At 43.5% G+C, this 19,182-nt stretch overlaps 2 protein-coding genes across 4 annotated transcripts; both read left to right on the forward strand.

Moving 5' to 3' along the window:
* Window positions 1–854: 854 nt before the first annotated feature.
* On the forward strand, window positions 855–4,834 carry polr3d (polymerase (RNA) III (DNA directed) polypeptide D). 2 transcript variants are annotated; one of them, XM_061818471.1, is made up of 9 exons: window positions 855–1,039; window positions 1,701–1,872; window positions 1,960–2,003; window positions 2,090–2,244; window positions 2,307–2,428; window positions 2,537–2,693; window positions 3,915–4,162; window positions 4,238–4,390; window positions 4,536–4,830. In XM_061818471.1, exons 2-9 carry the CDS (start codon window positions 1,711–1,713, stop codon window positions 4,647–4,649), a joined length of 1,155 nt encoding a protein of 384 aa, XP_061674455.1. In that variant the 5' UTR covers window positions 855–1,039; window positions 1,701–1,710; the 3' UTR covers window positions 4,650–4,830. The 2 variants fall into 2 exon arrangements, with proteins under 2 accessions (XP_061674455.1, XP_061674456.1); XM_061818472.1 differs by having other exon boundaries at window positions 861–944; window positions 4,536–4,834.
* Window positions 4,835–5,401: 567 nt separating this feature from the next.
* On the forward strand, window positions 5,402–19,091 carry gpat4 (glycerol-3-phosphate acyltransferase 4). 2 transcript variants are annotated; one of them, XM_061818088.1, is made up of 13 exons: window positions 5,402–5,565; window positions 6,170–6,700; window positions 9,730–9,799; window positions 9,885–10,185; window positions 12,721–12,795; window positions 12,964–13,053; window positions 14,919–15,012; window positions 15,100–15,215; window positions 15,323–15,378; window positions 15,470–15,555; window positions 15,638–15,766; window positions 15,856–15,935; window positions 18,010–19,091. In XM_061818088.1, exons 2-13 carry the CDS (start codon window positions 6,533–6,535, stop codon window positions 18,116–18,118), a joined length of 1,374 nt encoding a protein of 457 aa, XP_061674072.1. In that variant the 5' UTR covers window positions 5,402–5,565; window positions 6,170–6,532; the 3' UTR covers window positions 18,119–19,091. The 2 variants fall into 2 exon arrangements, with proteins under 2 accessions (XP_061674072.1, XP_061674073.1); XM_061818089.1 differs by lacking the exon at window positions 5,402–5,565 and adding an exon at window positions 5,656–6,089.
* Window positions 19,092–19,182: the final 91 nt, after the last annotated feature.

Below are 19,182 nucleotides of genomic sequence, written 5' to 3' on the forward strand. Positions count from 1 at the left end.
CTTATAACCAGGTGCACGCTGTAGGCCGGGAATTACGGCATATAAATAAATGTATAGTCACCCCGCTTGATCACACCATATTATTTTATATACTGTATGCAGTTTAAATCATGGACAAGTACGACACACAAATGTACAGTACTGCGTACAACTATTCTTCACTTTGTTAACAAATGACTTGATGGGGGGGTGCTGGTAATATCTATTAAACGTCAAGCAACAACCCTATTTATCATAAAACATACGGGAAGCAGACACGCTTTAATTGCTTTAGTGGGCCACATAAAGTGGTCCGGCAGGCTCAATCTGGTCCCCAGGCCTTATGTTTGACATCGGTGTTGTAGAATCAGAATCAGATTTTACGGCCAAGTGTAACCTTGTCCCCCGCAGTCAGTGTCGTAAATGTCCTGAATTTCCGAAGCTTCTCTCAATATGATGTGGCATAGTTGTACAGACACTGAGATACAACTGCAATCATAAACATAACATTGAATGGGCTAATAAATTGTCGCATCGTAAATGCAGTAACTGAAGAATCTTTGCTCCAGCGGAAGCATTTGTAATGCTTTGTCTGTTTGAAGCTATGATTCCCAAACAATGTTCTGTGAAATTTCATGTAAATTTGTTCCGAAAATGATTTTTAACTGACTCCAAATGACACGATGCAGAAAGTACTTTTGCACAATTCCACAACAAACTTATTTTACTTAAAGCAAAGTAAAGCAGGCCGAGATTTTAATACGTGACATTTTTGGTTCACATCTTTCTAATGTGGCTGAAATAAAATTGTGAAACACGACTAAAACAAACCAAATTGAATGAAAATATTTAAAAGGGGGTTTGACGTGGAGTAGGTTAACATTTGCTTCTGCGCAATTTGTGCGCAGCTGTGATCCGCCTCAAAATTGGGCTGATGACACCCGGAAGTGTCATGGCGTCGCCCGGTGCGTAAAGCCTCGACTGCAACTCACTATTTGTCGTGACTTCTTGACAAATGTGATGAGGTTTTGTCCCGTCGGGATATCTCCGCCCCGTTCACGTAAGTGGCCGTACGAAGGCGTGTGCGTCAAAAGACGAGCTCGACACGAAGACGTTTGCTGTCGCCGGTGCTGCTCGTCGGCCACGTGTGGCTCCATTTGTGTCGTGTTGTTGACGTCGCGTGACTTCTCCATCTTCCCAACACTCGGCACTCACAGCGATTGCTCATATTAATTTTCCCAAATTTGTGGTAAACTTTTGACCTAAGATGTGATCTATTCAATGCGAATCACTCGTAATTAGTTGACTTGATGTGACAGTGATGTTATTTAGATAAAAGTACATTTTCCCAATTTATTGAGCCGAAAAACATTTTTTTTTACATTAGAAGAATATCACGCCTTACATCAAACAAAAAAATGTCACCATGAACTCTTTTGATTGTGCAATCTACTGCTCCAAATGCTGATGCAGTACAGTTCCGCTGTAAACTACAATCACAATAATAAATCTGGTGATATGAATGTCTTCGACTGCGTCAATCAAAACTATTATTGTTGTTGTCAAGGTAGAACAGTACGTCTATCCGTTGGAGTGGTTTATTTTAAGGTTCAAAGGTCATGGCGGCCATGTACACATAGTACATGCTCATGTTACCAATAGGAACATTGCATTTATTTCAGTTATTCTAAACTTATTATTATTTTTTTCGGGGGATCAAGTCTATTAAAGATGGCCGATTCAGGCGCAGGTGATCCCAGCGGTCATCGCGTGCCAGCCCCCGGAGGGGGCGGCAGGGGCCTACTGATGGGGCGCCGAACACCGGCTACCGTGGCTGCGGGTCGCCTTCCCGCAATGCGGGCTCGAGATCTCACCCTGGGGGGAGTGAAAAAGGTGTCTGTCCCCCAAAATATTCAAATGAAAGTTCTGTCTTTCTCTTCTTTTAATGAGTATTTTTTTTTCCCCCTTTCTGCCCCCTAGAAAACATTTACACCCAACATTATTAGCCGCAAAGTTAGAGAAGAGTAAGTTGACAAATAAGATTCAAGGGGGGGAGGGGTGTGCACACAAACGCTTCTTGTGACTCTTGCCTTTGACTTCCGCTTGAAAGCGCCAAAGATGAAGGTGGGCCGAGGAGGGAGCGCAGGGATGCCACCCGAGGCAGAGGCCCCAGAGAGAGGGGGCGGGGCCGGGGCCGCCCGGAGATCATCCAGTCCCACTCGATTTTTGAGCAGGGGCCGGCAGAAATGGCCATCCGGAAAAAAAGTAAGGCACGTGCGTCACCGGCGTATTCGTTGGACGGGCTGACATATTTCCATATGCGATAGGTTATGAAAGTGAACGAGATGCCCCCAGCGTCGGGCCGTCCCCCATCATCAATATCAAAAAGGAGAAGAGAGAAACCGAGGAAGAGACCAAAGAAATCCTTCGCAAGCTGGAACATGATGGCGTGAGTATCGTTTAATACATACGATTGCAATCGATAACCCCCCCACCCCAATATTTGCATTTACCTGTGTGTTTTTTTTTTTTTTTTAATTATTTTCATTTTTTTTAGTTCATAGACGACCCATTCCTGAGGGGCGAACAGCGAAGCTGCCCGGTTCAACTTCCTCTTGCCGTGTCAGGATGGGGTTTCAAGGAGGAATTCAGTGCGCCTGCTGTTAAAATTGAGAAAATGGAAGATGATGAGCTCATGGAACCTGCAGTACAAAGTACTTTTGAAGTATTTCCGGCCTACGAGCCTCGGCATTTTTCACACGCTTTCAACCCTGCGGTTTGTGCGGTGATGCTAAATTCATTGTGTACCGAGGCTTATAACCAGGTGCGCTAGCGCCGCGCTAACTCTAGCGCCGCGCAAGTGTTAAACTCTTTCTGCGTACCGAAGCCTGTAACCAAGTGCGCTAATGCTAGGGCTGCACTAACACGAGCCCCGCACTAACTCTAGCGCCATGCTAGCGTTAAACTTTTTGTGTACAGAGGTTTATAACCAGGTGCGCTACGCTAGAGTTAAACTACCGTTAAACTCTGTGTATCGAGGCTTATAACCAGGTGCGCTCCGTAGGCCGGGAATTACGCTAGTCCCTTTGTTATTGCAGCGTCAAATCCCTTTGCAACTCCAAACCACTCAGAGGGAAATATATCATGACCCCTTTGTCTTTCACAGATATAACACGCACATTCCATAAACTGCTACGAAAAATCAAATTATGCCCGTACCTGTCGCCAACTTTCAAAATGTGTTACTTCATTAACAACATTTGCACTACGGTCTTAAAGGACATTCTCGACACGAAGGCAGGAATATTTTTGAAGGGCGGTGCCAGACCTGACCTGAATGGCGCGGTCTGCGACACAACCCTCAAAAAATTTGAGTTGTCCTGATGTTATATACAAATACATTACAATTTTTATAGCCTGTAAATTAACATTAGTCAGCACAGGCGTAGTGTCAATACAATAAAGTAAAATAGAGGCTCTCTTTAAATCCCCCATTGAGTGCTTTTACTGATAAAAGAGAAGTAAATACATGCACTTCCATTTTTCTGAGAATACTTTGATTTGTCAATTTATTTGAACTGAAGGAAGTATCAAACAATTACGAAACCTCCGTCACCGGTTGACATGAGTTTAATTAAAAGTTTGACAGGAGCGAACGTCTTCCATTGACGAATGTCATACTTCCTTGACAACAATTGCCTCCACAAGGGGGCGCCGATGACAATTGCAAGCGCCAGTATGTCATAGAAAAGCATTTACTGCTGCGTTTTAGTGCGGTCTCTCATTTCTCTCATGCCCGAAACTGGTACTAGATAGTGTGTGTGTGTGGGGGGGGCATTTACAATTCTTCAGGAAAAAAAAAATTATACATACTCGACTTCGCATACTAGATTTAGTAGCAAGGCCCGCAAACAACCTCACCCTTTCATTTTCAGTAAAGGAGGAGCAGGACAGAGTGGACGCAAAGAAGTCCGAGGCTGCTTTCAAGCCGCCTCCGCTGCCCGAGCCGGACGTTCTGCCGGATCTTCTTCACAAGTGGAGTCTGAGCAAAGGGGAGGAGCTGTTCTTCATGCAGCTGCCCGACACGCTGCCCGGCCAGCCGCCCACCAGGGAGTACAAGCCCATAAAAACCGAGGTGCAGTCCGAGGACGGCCAGTCTGTCCTCCTGAAAACGGAGTCTCAGGTAGCGAAACGTCGCCGCTGTTTTGTAATACAACGATTTCTATTTATGTGTAAGCGTACGTCGCATATTTGACAGGAGGAGAAAACGGAAGAGAACAGCTGTAATTTGAAAGATCTGCGCGAGGGTCTCATGGGAAAGATGCTGGTCCGGAAATCCGGCCGCGTGCAGCTCATAATGGGGCAGGTGACCCTGGATGTGTCCCTCGGGGCGTCGTGCTCTTTCCTTCAGGTACGGTAGGAAATCATTTGAGCTCGCTGTCTGGGTTCACATAAGCCACGCCTCAATTGTTTAAGGACACGCCCACTGAGCTGACACTACATCCACCGCTTGTTTGTTTTTTTTTTTGGTTTGTTTTTTTCATTATTTCTTTCAGGAACTGGTTTCTGTTGACACTGAGGGACGAACGGGTGACTTGACAGTTTTGGGCAAAGTCAAACACAAAATGGTTTGCTCGCCAGACTTTGAATCTTTGCTGGAGAGCAGGTGATGATGTTTAGTGCGCCTTTTTTTTTTTTTTGTTTTGTTTTTTTGTTTCTGGTTTACTCTGCTGTGTGCTGAAACGCTAAACTATAAAACTTGAAACAAGACCAAACGTTTGTTGCCTAAAGGCCAATTGATTCGGTCATGTGCCATATTTCACGCTCACATTCTAAATCTAAACAAATATTATTTGGCTGTACATGGATGTAAATGTGTGAATAAAAGTTTCTATCAAATGTATGTCTTTTTTTTTTTTTTTTTTAATCCATGATTTCACTTTGCACTCATAGTAGAAAAGAGTCTTTAATGGTAACACAATTTTTTTAAAAAAAAAAACTCCAAAGGATTCTATGAATTCATACTCTTGTGTCCCATTGTTACCTCATCAACATTAATCAAATTTTATCCTTATAAAATACATGAAAGGTGTACTGTGTGGCAAAAGCTGCTATTAGAGATCCTGCCAAAACAGTTCACACTGAATAACTAAAGAGAGAACTCTTTAAAAAAAATACAACCAGTCAAAAAGAATAAAATGTTTAAGAGTTAAAGAATAGTTGAATTTAGCTTATTTTTTTTTAAATCAATAGTTAGATGATGTGATGTGATATAGTTTCACAGTTATAACACCTAAACCGAGCTACAATGTGGCCCACCATGACAAAAAATGTAAATAAAAATGAGTTAGTGAACTCTGAACTCCGCATTAGCTGTTACGTAATGCTAATGCAATTGGACGTATTTGTGTAGTAACCAGTTTCAAGCAGGTGGTGTCGCTGTCGGGGAGGGCATGTCTTGGTCTTGGTCTTGGTCTTGGTCTTCCCGGACTGGTTGGAAAAGGCGCAGCTCGCTCGGTTCTCACCAAGTGGCCGATTGCCTGTTCCCATTGGAGTTGGCGAGATGGACCGCTGTGGCTACCGGAGGTGGGTCTGGCAGCCATTATTTTATCTTCTGATGGTTTCTGAGCTATCGCTCTGTAAACATGACCACAATCCGCGTCCCCGACAAAAGCTTGGCTTAGCAGTTCATCCTCAGTTCGCGGCCGATAGCTAAAAGCTAACCCAGAAGGGCTGGAGCACGCCTGGGATTAAGAAACGAAAAACCAAACAAAACAATAAAACAAGAATAATTCGGCCCTCGTTTGAGTACATAGCGGAAACATGGTGGCTGAGTGGCAACCTTCACATGTGCTAGCGAATTTTAGTGACGTGAACTAATGTCGGAACGTGGTCGAAATGCTGATGTCAAGTGTTAGCTGAAGTGAAGAAGCTAGCGGCTCCTGGAGCTGGTCGTCCACCCGTCCCGCTGAATCAGCGAGAGATGAGAAACTGGCCTCCGACTCAGAAAATCCGATTCCCCTTTTTTCCGAAAACCCCAAATATGACTCTGCTCCAAGCACCTCGTCAAGTTAAACGTCGACCTATCGGAACTGCTGTGCTCAGCGAGTGTAACAATGATTCATAAGTGACAATTCTTAGTAAGATTGCGGGATTATTGTGATGCTGATCAACTTTTTATTCTTTCTAGGCCAACTTCCCACTGAGGAGCAGAGCGGATCCTCACCACAGGCGAGCTACCTGCCGAGTCCAGCTGTTTTTGTTTTGTTTGTTTACATCCTCCCAATGGGGCACTTGCTATAACGGCGAAGACATCTGGATATTAAAAACCAGCTAACGAGACAGATGGAGGGTCTAGGGGCAACATTGAGATGATCCCCGATTCTCTGTGCACTGAGAAGGCGGTCCGTGCCATAGTCGACTTCATGAAGACCCGGTTTTGACAACAGATATCCGGGCCGGCTGGGGCCGAGACGCGGAGATTGAGACTTCGCCCTCTCCCCGTCCCAACTTTGAGCAATCGTGGAGCTCTCGGCACTCGGTTGTCTTCGACATGGAGCTCTTCTTTAACCCCTTCGACAGCTTGGTCTGCATCCTCCTGGGCATCTCCTTCACCGTGTGGTTCACGCTATTGCTCGTCTTCATCATTGTTCCCGCCATCTTCGGGGTGTCCTTCGGCATCCGGCGGCTCTATATGAAATCCTTGTTGAAGATATTTGAGGTAAGCGCTTCCTTTTTCCTCAGTAATGTGTACAGTGTATCATAAATTGGAACGAATGTCGCATTTGTTTGTAGGAGTGAGGTAAAGATAATCTTAAAGCAAAGGCCTTTAAGTAGTTACTTTTTAACATTACTGTCATACAAATATAAGGATGACATAAAATAAAGTAAAACAAGTCATCATTTGAAGATGCCTGCAATGGAGAAGAAACGGCACATCCAAGTCATGCTGACAAGTACCAGAACTTCTCTTCTTCTTACTTTCTTTTTGGCTCGTCCCGTTAGGCGTTGCCACAGCGTGTCATCTTTTTCCATCTAAGCCTATCTCGTGCATCTTCCTCTCTTAACACCCACAGTCTTCATGTCCTCCCTCACAACATCCATCAACCTTTTCTTTGGTCTTCCTCTCGCTCTTTTGCCTGGCAGCTCCATCCTCAGCACCCTTCCACCAATATACTCACACTCCCGCCTCTGAGCATGTCTAAACCATCGAAGTCTGCTCTCTCGAACCTTGTCTCCAAAACATCCAACTTTGGCTGTCCCTCTAATGAGCTCATTTCTAATCCGATCCAACCTGCTCACTCCGAGCGAGAACCTCAACATCTTCATTTCTGCCACCTCCAGTTCTACTTCCTGTTGTTTCTTTAGTTCCACCGTCTCTAATCTGTACATCATGGCCGGGCCTCACCACTGTTTTATAAACTTTTCCCTTCACCCTAGCGGAGACTCTTCTGTCACATAGAACACCAGACACCTTCCGTCAGCTGTTCCAACCTGCTTGGACCCATTTCTTCACTTCTTCCCACACTCTCCATTCCTCTGTATTGTTGACCCCAAGTATTTGAAGTCGTCCACCCTTGCTATCTTTTCTCCCTGGATCTTCACACTTCCTCCTCCGCCCCTCTCATTCACGCACATATATTCGGCTAATCTTCATTCCTCTCCTTTCCAGTGCATATCTCCATCTTTCTAATTGTTCCTCTGCCTGCTCCCTGCTTTCACTGCAAATCACTATCATCTCATCAATTCACCAATATCTGCGAGCATCATACTCCAAGGGGATTCCAGTCTAACCTCATCTGTCAACCTATTCAATTACTACAGCAAGCAGGAAGGGGCTCAGCACGGATCCCTGACGCAGTTCCACCTTACACACCAACGGCACACCTCACCGCTGTTCTGCTGCCTTCATACATGTCCTGAACTATTCTAACATTTCTCCACCACACCACACTTGCGCATGCAGTACCACAGTTCCTCTCTTGGTACTCTGTCATAGGCTTTCTCTGGGTTTACAAAGACACAATGTAGCTCCTTCTGACCTTCTCTGTACTTTTCCACGAGCATCCCCAAGGCAAATAATGCATCTGTGGTACTCTTTTTAGGCGTGAAAGCATATTGTTGCTCGCAGTAGTAGTAGCAGAACTTATGCTGACAAAAATTTATGTCACACCATGTACCTGTTGCTGGAATTGATGTGTAATTATGATCAGCATTAAAAACTTCCCCTGCCATCTTCGGGACTTTATGCGGCCGCATCGTAATGAACACAGCCTAGTCCAAAAGTGTCAGTCAAACATGTGCAATGTGGAGTTCAGCATTAAGATGTTCACTTCACCCAAATCTTATGAGATTGATGCTTGTTACTTTATAAACTCCCAAGTCCTGTTTTGTTTATGTGATGCGTACGTTTACGGAAAGTGAAAATGGCAGGTGGGGGTGTTTTCCTCCTTTTTTTTGAGGTTCCCTTGTGCTATTATGAGCATGCAATCAAAGGTCATTGCTCTCACTGGCAGATATGGATTTAAATTGCAGGCTGCTGTTATGTAACCTGGGGGTGATGTCGCTTGTCACTAATTATAGTCTGCCAAGCTCCTGCTGCTTTAAATGCATCAAACTATTTCCTTCCTCCATAATTGGATTAATACACTTACACGAGGTTTTTGTCAGGATCTCACTTTAGCTGAGATTCTTTTGGGAGCGTCTTGAGGAAAACCAAAAACTCTGAGCAGATTTGCTCGACTCAAGCGTTCTTGTGGTCTATTCAAGTTCAACAATCGATTCTGCTTCTTCGGATCACGTGTGACTCTGTTGATCTATGATTAGCATGAACTGACTCGCGGCTCTTTTCTTTTTATTTGACGAAAAACCTTCTTCAAATAGCGCACATTCATATGAGCGCTTTAAAAGCAAAAGTGTTTAATGGCAAATGTAGGGTTCACCAGCGCCGAAGGCTAATTCCGGTGTTTTTGGACACGCCCTCTTGACTTTAAAATTTGCTGTCAATGGTTGCATTCAAATGTATCACACTGTGTGTTACCAATATTAGTCGGAGGCTGCTGGTGTGCCTCCCGGTCTGATTCTGTGGAAGCAGATTAGTGGCAGCAGGATTTGAATTTGAAATGTAAAGTGAGCGCATTTTCAATAGTTGCGACAATTCACTGTTTAAAATTCAGCCTGCTACAATTTGCTCTCTAAAATTCGCCGTGTGCGCCACCAGGCAGGGTTCCTTCAGGTCAGAACTGAACACCCAGCCAATCCAATTACGCTTTCTTAGTATGTGACGTCACGTGACGAAGAAAGCGTAACTGCGATTGGTTCGGTGTTCTGACTGGTGGCACAGACGGTGAATTTTAGACAGCGAATTGTAGCCGGTTGAATTTCACACAGCGAATTGTAGCAACTGTTGAAAATGTGATCACTTTACATTTCAAATTCAAATCCTGGTGGCACTAATCTACTTCCATACGATTGTTCTAAGATTTTATTTTTTTTATTTTTTTTGGGGCTCACATTTCGAGGACATTGTGTGCTTTTCCTCCGGTCAGCACAGCTACTTCCTTGTTTTTGTTGAAAGGACGGCCTGTCCATAAAAAGTACAATGCATACATGATTTCAACTTAACCTTTTTGCAGGTGCAAATTATTTAGTTCTAAACGGAATATGATCGGGTACCTATGGTTTTACATAAGCAATATCCATATTTTATTAATCGATCAGATCTTCTGTCCTCGCTTCTTGTTTTTATAGTGGGCCACACTGAGGATGGAGAGAGGAGCCAAAGAAAAGAATCATCCCTTATATAAACCCTACTCCAACGGTAAGAGGGAATATTATTAAGATGGGTTCTGCGTCCACGGCCCGTGTTTTGTATCTGACACCAGCCTCCTCTGGACGGCTTTAAGCTATCATTGCAAAGCATCCCACTTCTTTGGAAGAAGAGATCAAGGAGCTCCGGCGCAGCGGCAGCAACAAAGACCTGAACTCGCCGCCGGAGTTCGACATGTCGGACATCTTCTATTTTGCTCGAAGAGGAGTGGAGAGCATCATGGACGACGAGGTGACCAAGCGCTTCTCGGCGGAGGAGTTGGAGTCTTGGAATCTGCTGACGCGCAGCAACTACAACTTCCACTACATCAGCCTGAGGCTGACAGTGCTGTGGGGACTGGGCCTGCTGATCCGCTACGGCATCCTTTTGCCTCTCAGGTATTCAACTATACTCAAGGTTAGGAGAAAACACTGGCTACCGCCGGAGAAACTTGAAAGTAATTTTGATAACGTGAACCGATTATCATTGGGCTACTGCAAATATGTATCGTTTGAGCTAAACTGGAAAAAACATAGAGAGATTTTTGAATGCAGCGGTACGGCCCACTGTGCCACTCTATTATATGGCCCCTTCACTTTTTTTTTTTTTTTTTCCCCAACTGAAGTGTCATGTTGTGTGCAGAGTTGGGCAACTAGTTTTCCATGAGTGGCAGACCGTCGGACGTTGCTTTCAAAATTTGCATCGCGCATTCACTGGACCCTCATTTAAGTACAGCTGCAGACGAATGAGATCCAGTCCATCGAATATTTTTTTTTTTTTTTTTTTTTTTTTTTAGCTACCGTAATTTCCAGCCGACAGAGCACACCTGCTTATAAGCCTCACCTTTTTAAATGAAATACCATACGGGTACATATTTAAGATGCACCTGTGGAAAACCCACAAGTGCCCACATTGAAACACGAGATATTTACAAAGAAAGACGCTACACTGAAAGCGTTTTCTAAGGTTTAATACCTCAGCTTAGCTTAACATAGCAACAACACGGGACCACGAATAGGGCTGTTTAAAAAAAAAAAAAAAAAAAAAAAAAAAAAACAACTATCGTGGCAGCTAAACGGTAGCAACACGGTAGCACAGCACTAACAGGCCGGTTAAAAAAAAATATTCCTCAATCACTGAGACACGGCAGTAACACAGCAGCAACACACTAGCACGGCGCTAATAGGGCTGGTTAAAAAAAAAAAAAAAACATACTGGTAAAAATCACTGAGTTACAGCAGTAACACAGTTGCAAGACGCTAGTGCGGTGCTAACAGGGCCAGTTAAAAAAAAAAAAAACATACCGGTAAAAATTACTGAGACATAGCAACACACTAGCACAGCGCTAATGCTAGCGCAGCACTACCAGGGCTGGTTAAAAAAAAACATACCGGTAAAAGTCACTGAGACACAGCAGTAACACAGCGGAAAGACGCTAGTGCAGCCCTAACAGGGCCGGTTAAAAAAAAAAAATAAAAAAAAAACATGCCGACACAGCAACACACTCGCACAGTGGTAACACTAGCGCAAAGCTAACAGGCCCGGTTAAAAAAAACATACCAGTAAAGGTCACTTCCTCGCCACATTGATTCCACCATCTCACTCTTACCTTTTTTACGCTCGAGAGCCCCCTTCCGGCCATTTGAAAGAATGCTCAAATTAGCCACATCACCACATATCCCGCAGGGTCGAAAGCATGTGAAAAAAGTCGCGGTTTGTAGGCCGGAAATTATGATATGGTGCATGCGTTCCAATGAAATACAGTCCCTCTCACTGTGATTTGACAGGCACGTACGCGTGTGTAAAATTTCTTACGAGTATAAATACATAGATATTGAAAGATGTCGCTGTTTTGTGTAGTCTTGACCGATGTTCCCTCTAAGCTCCATCACTGCGGAATTGCGCACTTGTCGCACACTCCCGATCCAGTGCAGTGAACCACAGCCTCACGTCTTTTGTTGTTTTTTTTTTGTTGTTTTTTTTCCAACACGGAAGCACATGGTCTCAGTTCAGCCAACTTCTAGTTTCTAGTTTATCTGACACCGCCCCCCTCCGCTCTTAAAGGGGTACTCTCTTAATTACAAACAGAACACACACCCGCAACTTTATATCTGCGGACATGACTGACCACACCTGTACATTTTTGAAATGTGAGTGACTGCAGTCCTGCTGGGGGGGCATTTACCTACTCCATTACAGTAACTTGCCTTTGGGTGAAATGTTTATGACTGTCGGTTACAAGTATAAATATAACATTTAATTTGTATTCCTCAAATCAATTTCCCCCCCTTTACGAATTCTTGTCAAGTAAATATTGACATTTGTCTTCCTTCTTTTTGCTCTGCAATTCTGTTCTAGTCTCTCCCTCATTGATGTTTCTGTGCGAGGCTCGTAGGTTTTCTGTTGTGGCCGTAAAGCGTTGTTGTGTTGTTAACGAAGTGAACAGTGCGAGGACTGCATGATTGGCCATCAAATGTTGTGCGTTGAATATCCGTGCGAGAGAAAAAAAATGTGTCACAGGTCGTGAGTCACTACTGAGGCCAGCTGGCGCACATCCAGTCGCCGGCGGGGAGGCCAAACAGGCCGCATGAGCGTAGACGCTCATCATACTTGCGTAAATGCTTCTTTTTCCACACAAATGCTAGCTTGTCTTTCATCATTTGCATCGACAAAATTTATTCACCGCCCTTTCTGGAACTAGATTTGTCACGTCCTAATTAATTTAGTCTCATCGGCAGCTCAATCACAGCATATCATGTTCTCTGCAAGAGTCTGTGATACAAAAAAAAAAACCCTCCATTTGGATGAAGCAAAATCTTGCCTTGATTTGCATACAGCTGTGTTGCCCAATCTCTCTTTTTAAAATTATTTCTGAAAAATATGTTTCTGCGGCTATTGTCATCAGTAGCATGCTTCTGTCCTGTTTTTTTCAGGGTAACTCTTGCCTTCACTGGTGTTGGCCTCCTGGTATTTCTCACTTCTCTCATAGGCCTGCTGCCCAATGGAAGGTATGCGTGTATTTTTTTTTCATGGCCAAACAGCTCTTTTCGGCATTTGCTTAATTAATTGGCTGCTTAGTCTGTGCACTGCTGCAATATCACATTTTCTTCAGCTGATACAGCATGCTAAAAAACAAAACAAAACTGAAATGTAGTGTTGTGTGATCCTTCTCGCAGGATGAAAAGCGTCCTAAGTGAGAAGGTCCACCTTATGTGCAACAGAATATGTGTCAGGGCTCTGACTGCCATCATAACGTATCACGACAGGTAAGGAGATGCGTCGTGGCTGAGAAAAATTGTCCGAGGAAGGGTTAGGAGGATAACTTGACCTTTATAAGGGTCTTATGACAGGATCGTACATCCTACAAAACATAAGTGAAGAAGAGGAAAGAGTAAAAGAGTGTGGGCAAAAGTTAAGTTACATCAAGCTTCTGGTGTGATGCTGGAACTCATTCATCCAACTATTTTCTCAGCCCCTTATCCTCACGTGGGTCACGGGAAGTGCTGGAGCCTATCCCAGCTGTCAACGGGCAGGAGGCAGGGTGCACCCTGGACTGGTTGCCAGCCAATCACAGGGCACATAGGGACAAACAGTAGCACTCACAATCGCACCGAGGGCCAATTTAGAGTGTCCAGTTAATGTTGCATGTTTTGGGGATGTGGGAGGAAACCGGAGTGTCCGGGGAAAATCCCACGCAGCCACGGGGGGGACCATGCAAACGCCACACAGGCGTTTCCAGGATTGAACTGTGAAACCAATGCTTTCCAGCTGATTCACCGTGCCGGCCTGGAACTCATATGTTGACAATTGTTTTTAAATTTTTTTTTTTTTTTCAACAATCGCACTTTCAAAATTTAGTCAGGTTTGTTTGATGGTGTTTTGTTATTTTTATGATATTTTTGAGAGCTCCATGATAATTTTTGGACAGCACCGAGCATCCCCACACTTGCTCTTGGTAATAAAAGTGCTGCAATCACAGTTGTTTCTAGTAGAGCTGGGCAATTATTATTATTTTTTTAAGACTACTTATAATTAAAATTACATTATTTTTAATTAATTATGATTTTTTTTTTTTTTTTTTATCCAAACCTACATTGCAGTATAGTACAGGTGTCGTAAGCGGTTGCAGTGAAAATACTGCTTGTTTATTGTGAGGGCTCCTGGATTTTCCGTTTGCAACCGCCTTCTATGGCACTAACCTGCGACGTCTTGATGAGAACGTCAGTCGTTATCAGTGGAGAAGTTAGAAGACAGGAAGAATGACTTCTTCTTAGATAATATATTTACGCATGTGACGTACATGAACATGAATTCAGTGTGCTACATAAGATCACATTTTGGTACCAATTAAATCTCTAGAAATTTGACGTATAGCCAAGCAGCCCGTTTGGTGGATGGTATAAGTTTAGTTTAACACTTCTCAAAAAATACTTGTTGCTATAATGATAAAATCATTTGCAGATTATATAAGTGTTTTCAACGACACGTGATTTCCGTAAAATGGAATTTGAGGATGAAATGTCGCAATGCCTTCCCTTTGCATACCTTTTACTACTCCACAGTCTACATGAGATTACATAATGCCAGATGTCCTTTTTTTTTTCTGGAATGTAGAGACACGGGTGGGTTAGCACAGCGAGGAAATGAAAGGGAGGCTGCCTGCCCGAGGCTCAAACTTTGTACTTTTTACATTTGAGATGTTATTGGTTCGGACAACGCACAAAACCCTCAACGGTAACGTCTCTTCTATTAACAGTTTAAAAAAGATCAGCATGATATTTGATCCATGTAGTAAGATTTAGCCGACTCAGGAAATAGCACCCAGCACTGCTTTTTGGGATCTTTATTTATCTTTATCTTTATTGGGCCTGCCTGTTCAAACGCATTTGTTCTTGAGAGTGATAAAAATCCACTAGTCAGCGACGCGGTCTTGTTTTGTTTTAACGCAGCCTCTGGAATGAAACCTCGGTAATATCTTCACCAAGCTAAATGAATTATATGCAGCATCAACGTAGAGTTGATGTGTAACTGTGTCATCGTGACTTTCAGCCGCGTGTGGTTTGAGGTGATTGTTCGCGATAAATTGCAGAGGAAGTGCCCGGCTAATCGTCTGTTTTCTTCAATTTTGCAGTGAGAACAAACCCAAAAACGGAGGAATATGCGTCGCCAACCACACGTCGCCCATTGATGTCATAATTCTGGCCAGTGATGGCTGCTACGCAATGGTAACAATTTTTGACACCCCCTCCCCTCATCCCAGTTGTTTGTCAGAATGTGTGTACTCTTTGCACGTTGTATGTCGCGTGTGTCAGGTGGGGCAAATTCACGGGGGCTTGATGGGAGTCATCCAGAGATCCATGGTGAGGGCCTGCCCCCACATTTGGTTTGAGCGCTCAGAGGTCAAAGATAGACATCTAGTGGCCAACAGGTACAACTTCAGTTTTTACGGGTCACGCGTGGAACGAATTTTTTTCCATTTCACAGTTGGGCCAAATTTAAGAATCCCATAAAAATGTTCTTCCTCTGTAAATAAAGGCTGAGCGATCATGCACAGGATAAATCCAAGCTTCCCATTCTCATATTCCCAGAAGGTGAGTTTGATTGTTGTATGGTTTGGATTTTCGTCAAATCTCTACAGTGTTTTCTTTTGCGCTTTTAACCAAACCTCCGGCTTTTGTTCAGGTACATGCATCAACAACACATCAGTTATGATGTTTAAAAAAGGCAGTTTTGAAATTGGTGGCACAGTGTACCCTGTGGCTATCAAGGTATGATTTTTATTTTTTTTGCTTGCTGAAATTTCGGCCGTGTGTTGAAAAAGGGGAATTGGTTGTTTTGTATTCCGTGCAGTACGATCCCAGGTTCGGAGACGCCTTCTGGAATAGCAGCAAGTTCGGAATGGTCAACTATTTGTTACGTATGATGAGCAGCTGGGCCATTGTCTGCAGCGTGTGGTACCTTCCTCCCATGTCCAGAGAGGTACAACTCGGACTTCAACTGTACTATGAAGCCGTTCACGTACGATTGTTTTTCTGTGCGTGGTTAACATGGATGAATATTTTCCATAGGAAGGGGAGGATGCTGTACAGTTTGCCAATCGGGTCAAAGCAGCCATTGCCAGACAAGGAGGATTAGTTGACCTTTTGTGGTAAGGCAATCATTTTTTTTTTTTAAGTCACTGTCACACACAAATTGTACTCCTGAATCTGAACATGGAAATCACTCCATGGCACAGCATGTACTGTATAGGTAATACATAGAGGTAATAGAGCGCAACTGTGTATAATGGGGGTTGGGTTGGGGGTCTCTTTCAGATAAGCCACACAAATTAGACATATTGTGATCCCTTTCTGGTTTCCATGCATTGATCTGACCCTTCCAGGAGTTACGCACATGGAGAGTTTTTTGCTATTAAGAAATAGATGCTCTCCAAACTAAACTGCAGGTGAACTCTTGGTACCGTAATTCCCGTCCTACAGAGCGCACCTGGTTATAAGCCTCACCCAGTACATTTGTAAAGGAAATACCATTTGATACATAAATACGCCGCAGCTGTGTAAAAGCCGCAAGTGCCCACATTGAAACACGAGATATTTACAAAGAAATACAGTACATAAAGATTTTAACGCTAGCGCCGGGATAACGCTAATGCTAGCGCCACGCTAACAGGGCCGGTTTAAAAAAAAAAAAAAATTACCAGTAAAAATCACTGAGGCACGGCAGTAACACGCTAGCGCAGCACTAACAAGGCCGGACCGGTAAATGTCACTTCCTCGGCACATATACTCCACCAGTCTCACTCTTACCTTTTCCGCTCAAGTGCCCCCTTGTGGCCGTTAGAAAAAATGCACAAATTAGCCACATCACCCCATAAACCACAGGGTAGAAAGCGTGTGAATGGAATCGCGTCTTATTGGCTGGAAATTACGGTTATTCTGATTTGGTTCCCCAAAAGCCTGTGAGCGTTGTTGGATATTCTGTTCGTACGTGCTGCTTCAGTGTTTACGCAAAAGGAACCGCCTGCAATGACAATGCATTTCCTATTGTTATGTCAGCAAGAAGTCAGCTTGGTAGGCTACTAATAATGGCAGTGATGCTATGTGGAAAGTACTTTGAATATTTACCAAACCAAACACTGCACAGTCAGGGCAGGCAGAATACCGTCATTTCCGGCCTGTAAGACGTGGCTTTTTTTCACACTCTTTCAACACTGTGGTTTATGCGATGACCCGGCTAATTTGTGCATTTTTTTCTAATGACCGCAGGGGGGCGCTCGAGCGGAAAAGGTAAGAGTGAGACCGGTGGAATATATGTGCCGAGGAAGTGACTTTTACTGGTCCCCGGCCCTGTTAGCACTGCGCTAGCCTGTTACTGCCGTCTCTGAGTGATTTTTACCGTTGTTTTTTTTTTTTTTTTTTTACCGGCGCCATTAGCGCGGCGCTTATGTTAGTGTTAGCTTTAAACTCTCTGTGTACCGTCTCTCTTTGTAAATATCTCGTTTTGATGTGGGCACTTGCGGGTTTTACGCGGCTGCGGCCTATGTATGTACCAAATGGTATTTCCTTTACAAATGTACTGGGTGAGGCTTATCACCAGGTGCGCTTTTTAGGCCGGGAATTACGTCACTTAGAAACAAAAGAGAAATCAAAAACACCGTTAACCTCATATGCGTGTAAGCAGTACAAGGCAAAAATCCTACTCGTACCACAGCAAAGTATGAATAAGAAGCATAATATGTAACATTTGTGCCATGGCATGAACACTTGAGCAAAGCAGATCTGTAAAGTGAATGCTTTGTGTGTGCAATGTTGAAAAAAATTTGGAAAAATTAATCCACATTTAACACTGTTTTTGAGAGTTAAAAGGAAGCTAAGAATCGCTAAACTCAAAAATCTGCAAATCAGCCTCATCTTTAAGCTGCAAAAAGTTAGTTTATAGCTTGAACGTTGTGGGACTCAATCAGCAAGTGAGCCACAGCATCACTTTACTTCCTCGTTGTTGTTTTTTTTTTTTTTTTTTTTTGTCTCCCTCAATAATTCATCCCGTGTTGATGTTGATTGCTGGTAATTTCAATTCAAATATAGCCACATTTCAGATCCGCAACTGAATAAACTGTTACCTTCGTATATTGTAGACAAGACACGCCCGATTACTGCCTGTGCTTTTTAAAAGCTACCATTTTGAGTTTTGGAAAGTTGCGTGAAATCAATTCATTTTTGCAGGGACGGAGGGCTGAAGAGAGCAAAGGTAAAAGATACTTTTAAAGAAGAACAGCAGAAGCTGTACAGCAAAATGCTGGTGGGCACGCAAGAGGACCGCAGCCGCTCCTGAGAGATCTGGGAGGAGGTGGGATCGGCTACAAGCCCTCACAGGGAAGCCTCGACTGCAAATGAAGTCAGTTGCGCACCCTCGAGAAGTTGACGGTCTTCGACTTTTCTCCGGCTCACGCGGTCGTCCGCCGTTCGCAGCTTTGTTATCAGGTCCATTTGGCGTTCCACGAAACGAGCATTAATTTAAGAAAGGAAAAGTAATCATGGAGCCATGTCTTCCTAGTGGACAAGGAAGAGCTTGTAATTTCTTTGTCATTCAGTTTGTTTTGTAATTTTATTTCACTATCTTTGTATTTCACTTTTGTTTTGAGTGAACCCGAGAGCTACCTGGGTATATAACGGAGTTATAGATTTTAAAAAAACGTTTGCATGACTGGCTCGTGTCTGACATGATGCCAGACTTTTGTTACATTTACAACTATTTTTGTGAGCTTTTTTTTTTTTTTTTTGTTCTAAGAAACGGAATCTTGTATTTTACACGAAGACTTGCATCAACCTGCGATTGCATCAGCAGTGACTGTTGTTGCCGTTTTTTTTTTTTTTTTTTTTTTTTTTTTCTCCATGGAATGTGTCAAAGCTCACATTGTGAAGTGGAAATATTGCACCCGTTGCAGCGAAATGATGGCGCGTCTCAAGTTACAGGACCGCTAAATCGTTAGTGGCCATGGTCAACAAGTAATCGTGCAGCTTTAAATAGTTACAATGGGTCTTTGAAATGGAAAGCAACTCGTCAACCACAACGCCTAACAGAGTTCACCAATTTGTTTCAGCGACGACAAGTTTGTTGAATTATTTTGAAATGAACTCCAAAGGCAATTGTAGGGTTTTCCCCATCTCTTGGTGGTCTTTGTCCTGCTTGGCAAACCTTTCAAGAAGAGCAAAGTGTAGCTGTAAGTTTGGCCTCCTTCAGGCCGGACGTCGTTTAGATTACACCAAACTTGTTCGTTAAAAATAAACTCTCAAGAATGTCACTATTTGAGTCTGACGGTGACTTTTTTTTTTTTCCTCCCGGAATGCGTAACTCGTCCTGACTTAATTGTTTAAATGTGACTTTTATGTTGCTGC

This window comes from Syngnathoides biaculeatus, chromosome 4 (genome assembly GCF_019802595.1).
Source record: "Syngnathoides biaculeatus isolate LvHL_M chromosome 4, ASM1980259v1, whole genome shotgun sequence".
Classification (NCBI taxonomy): Eukaryota; Metazoa; Chordata; class Actinopteri; order Syngnathiformes; family Syngnathidae; genus Syngnathoides; species Syngnathoides biaculeatus.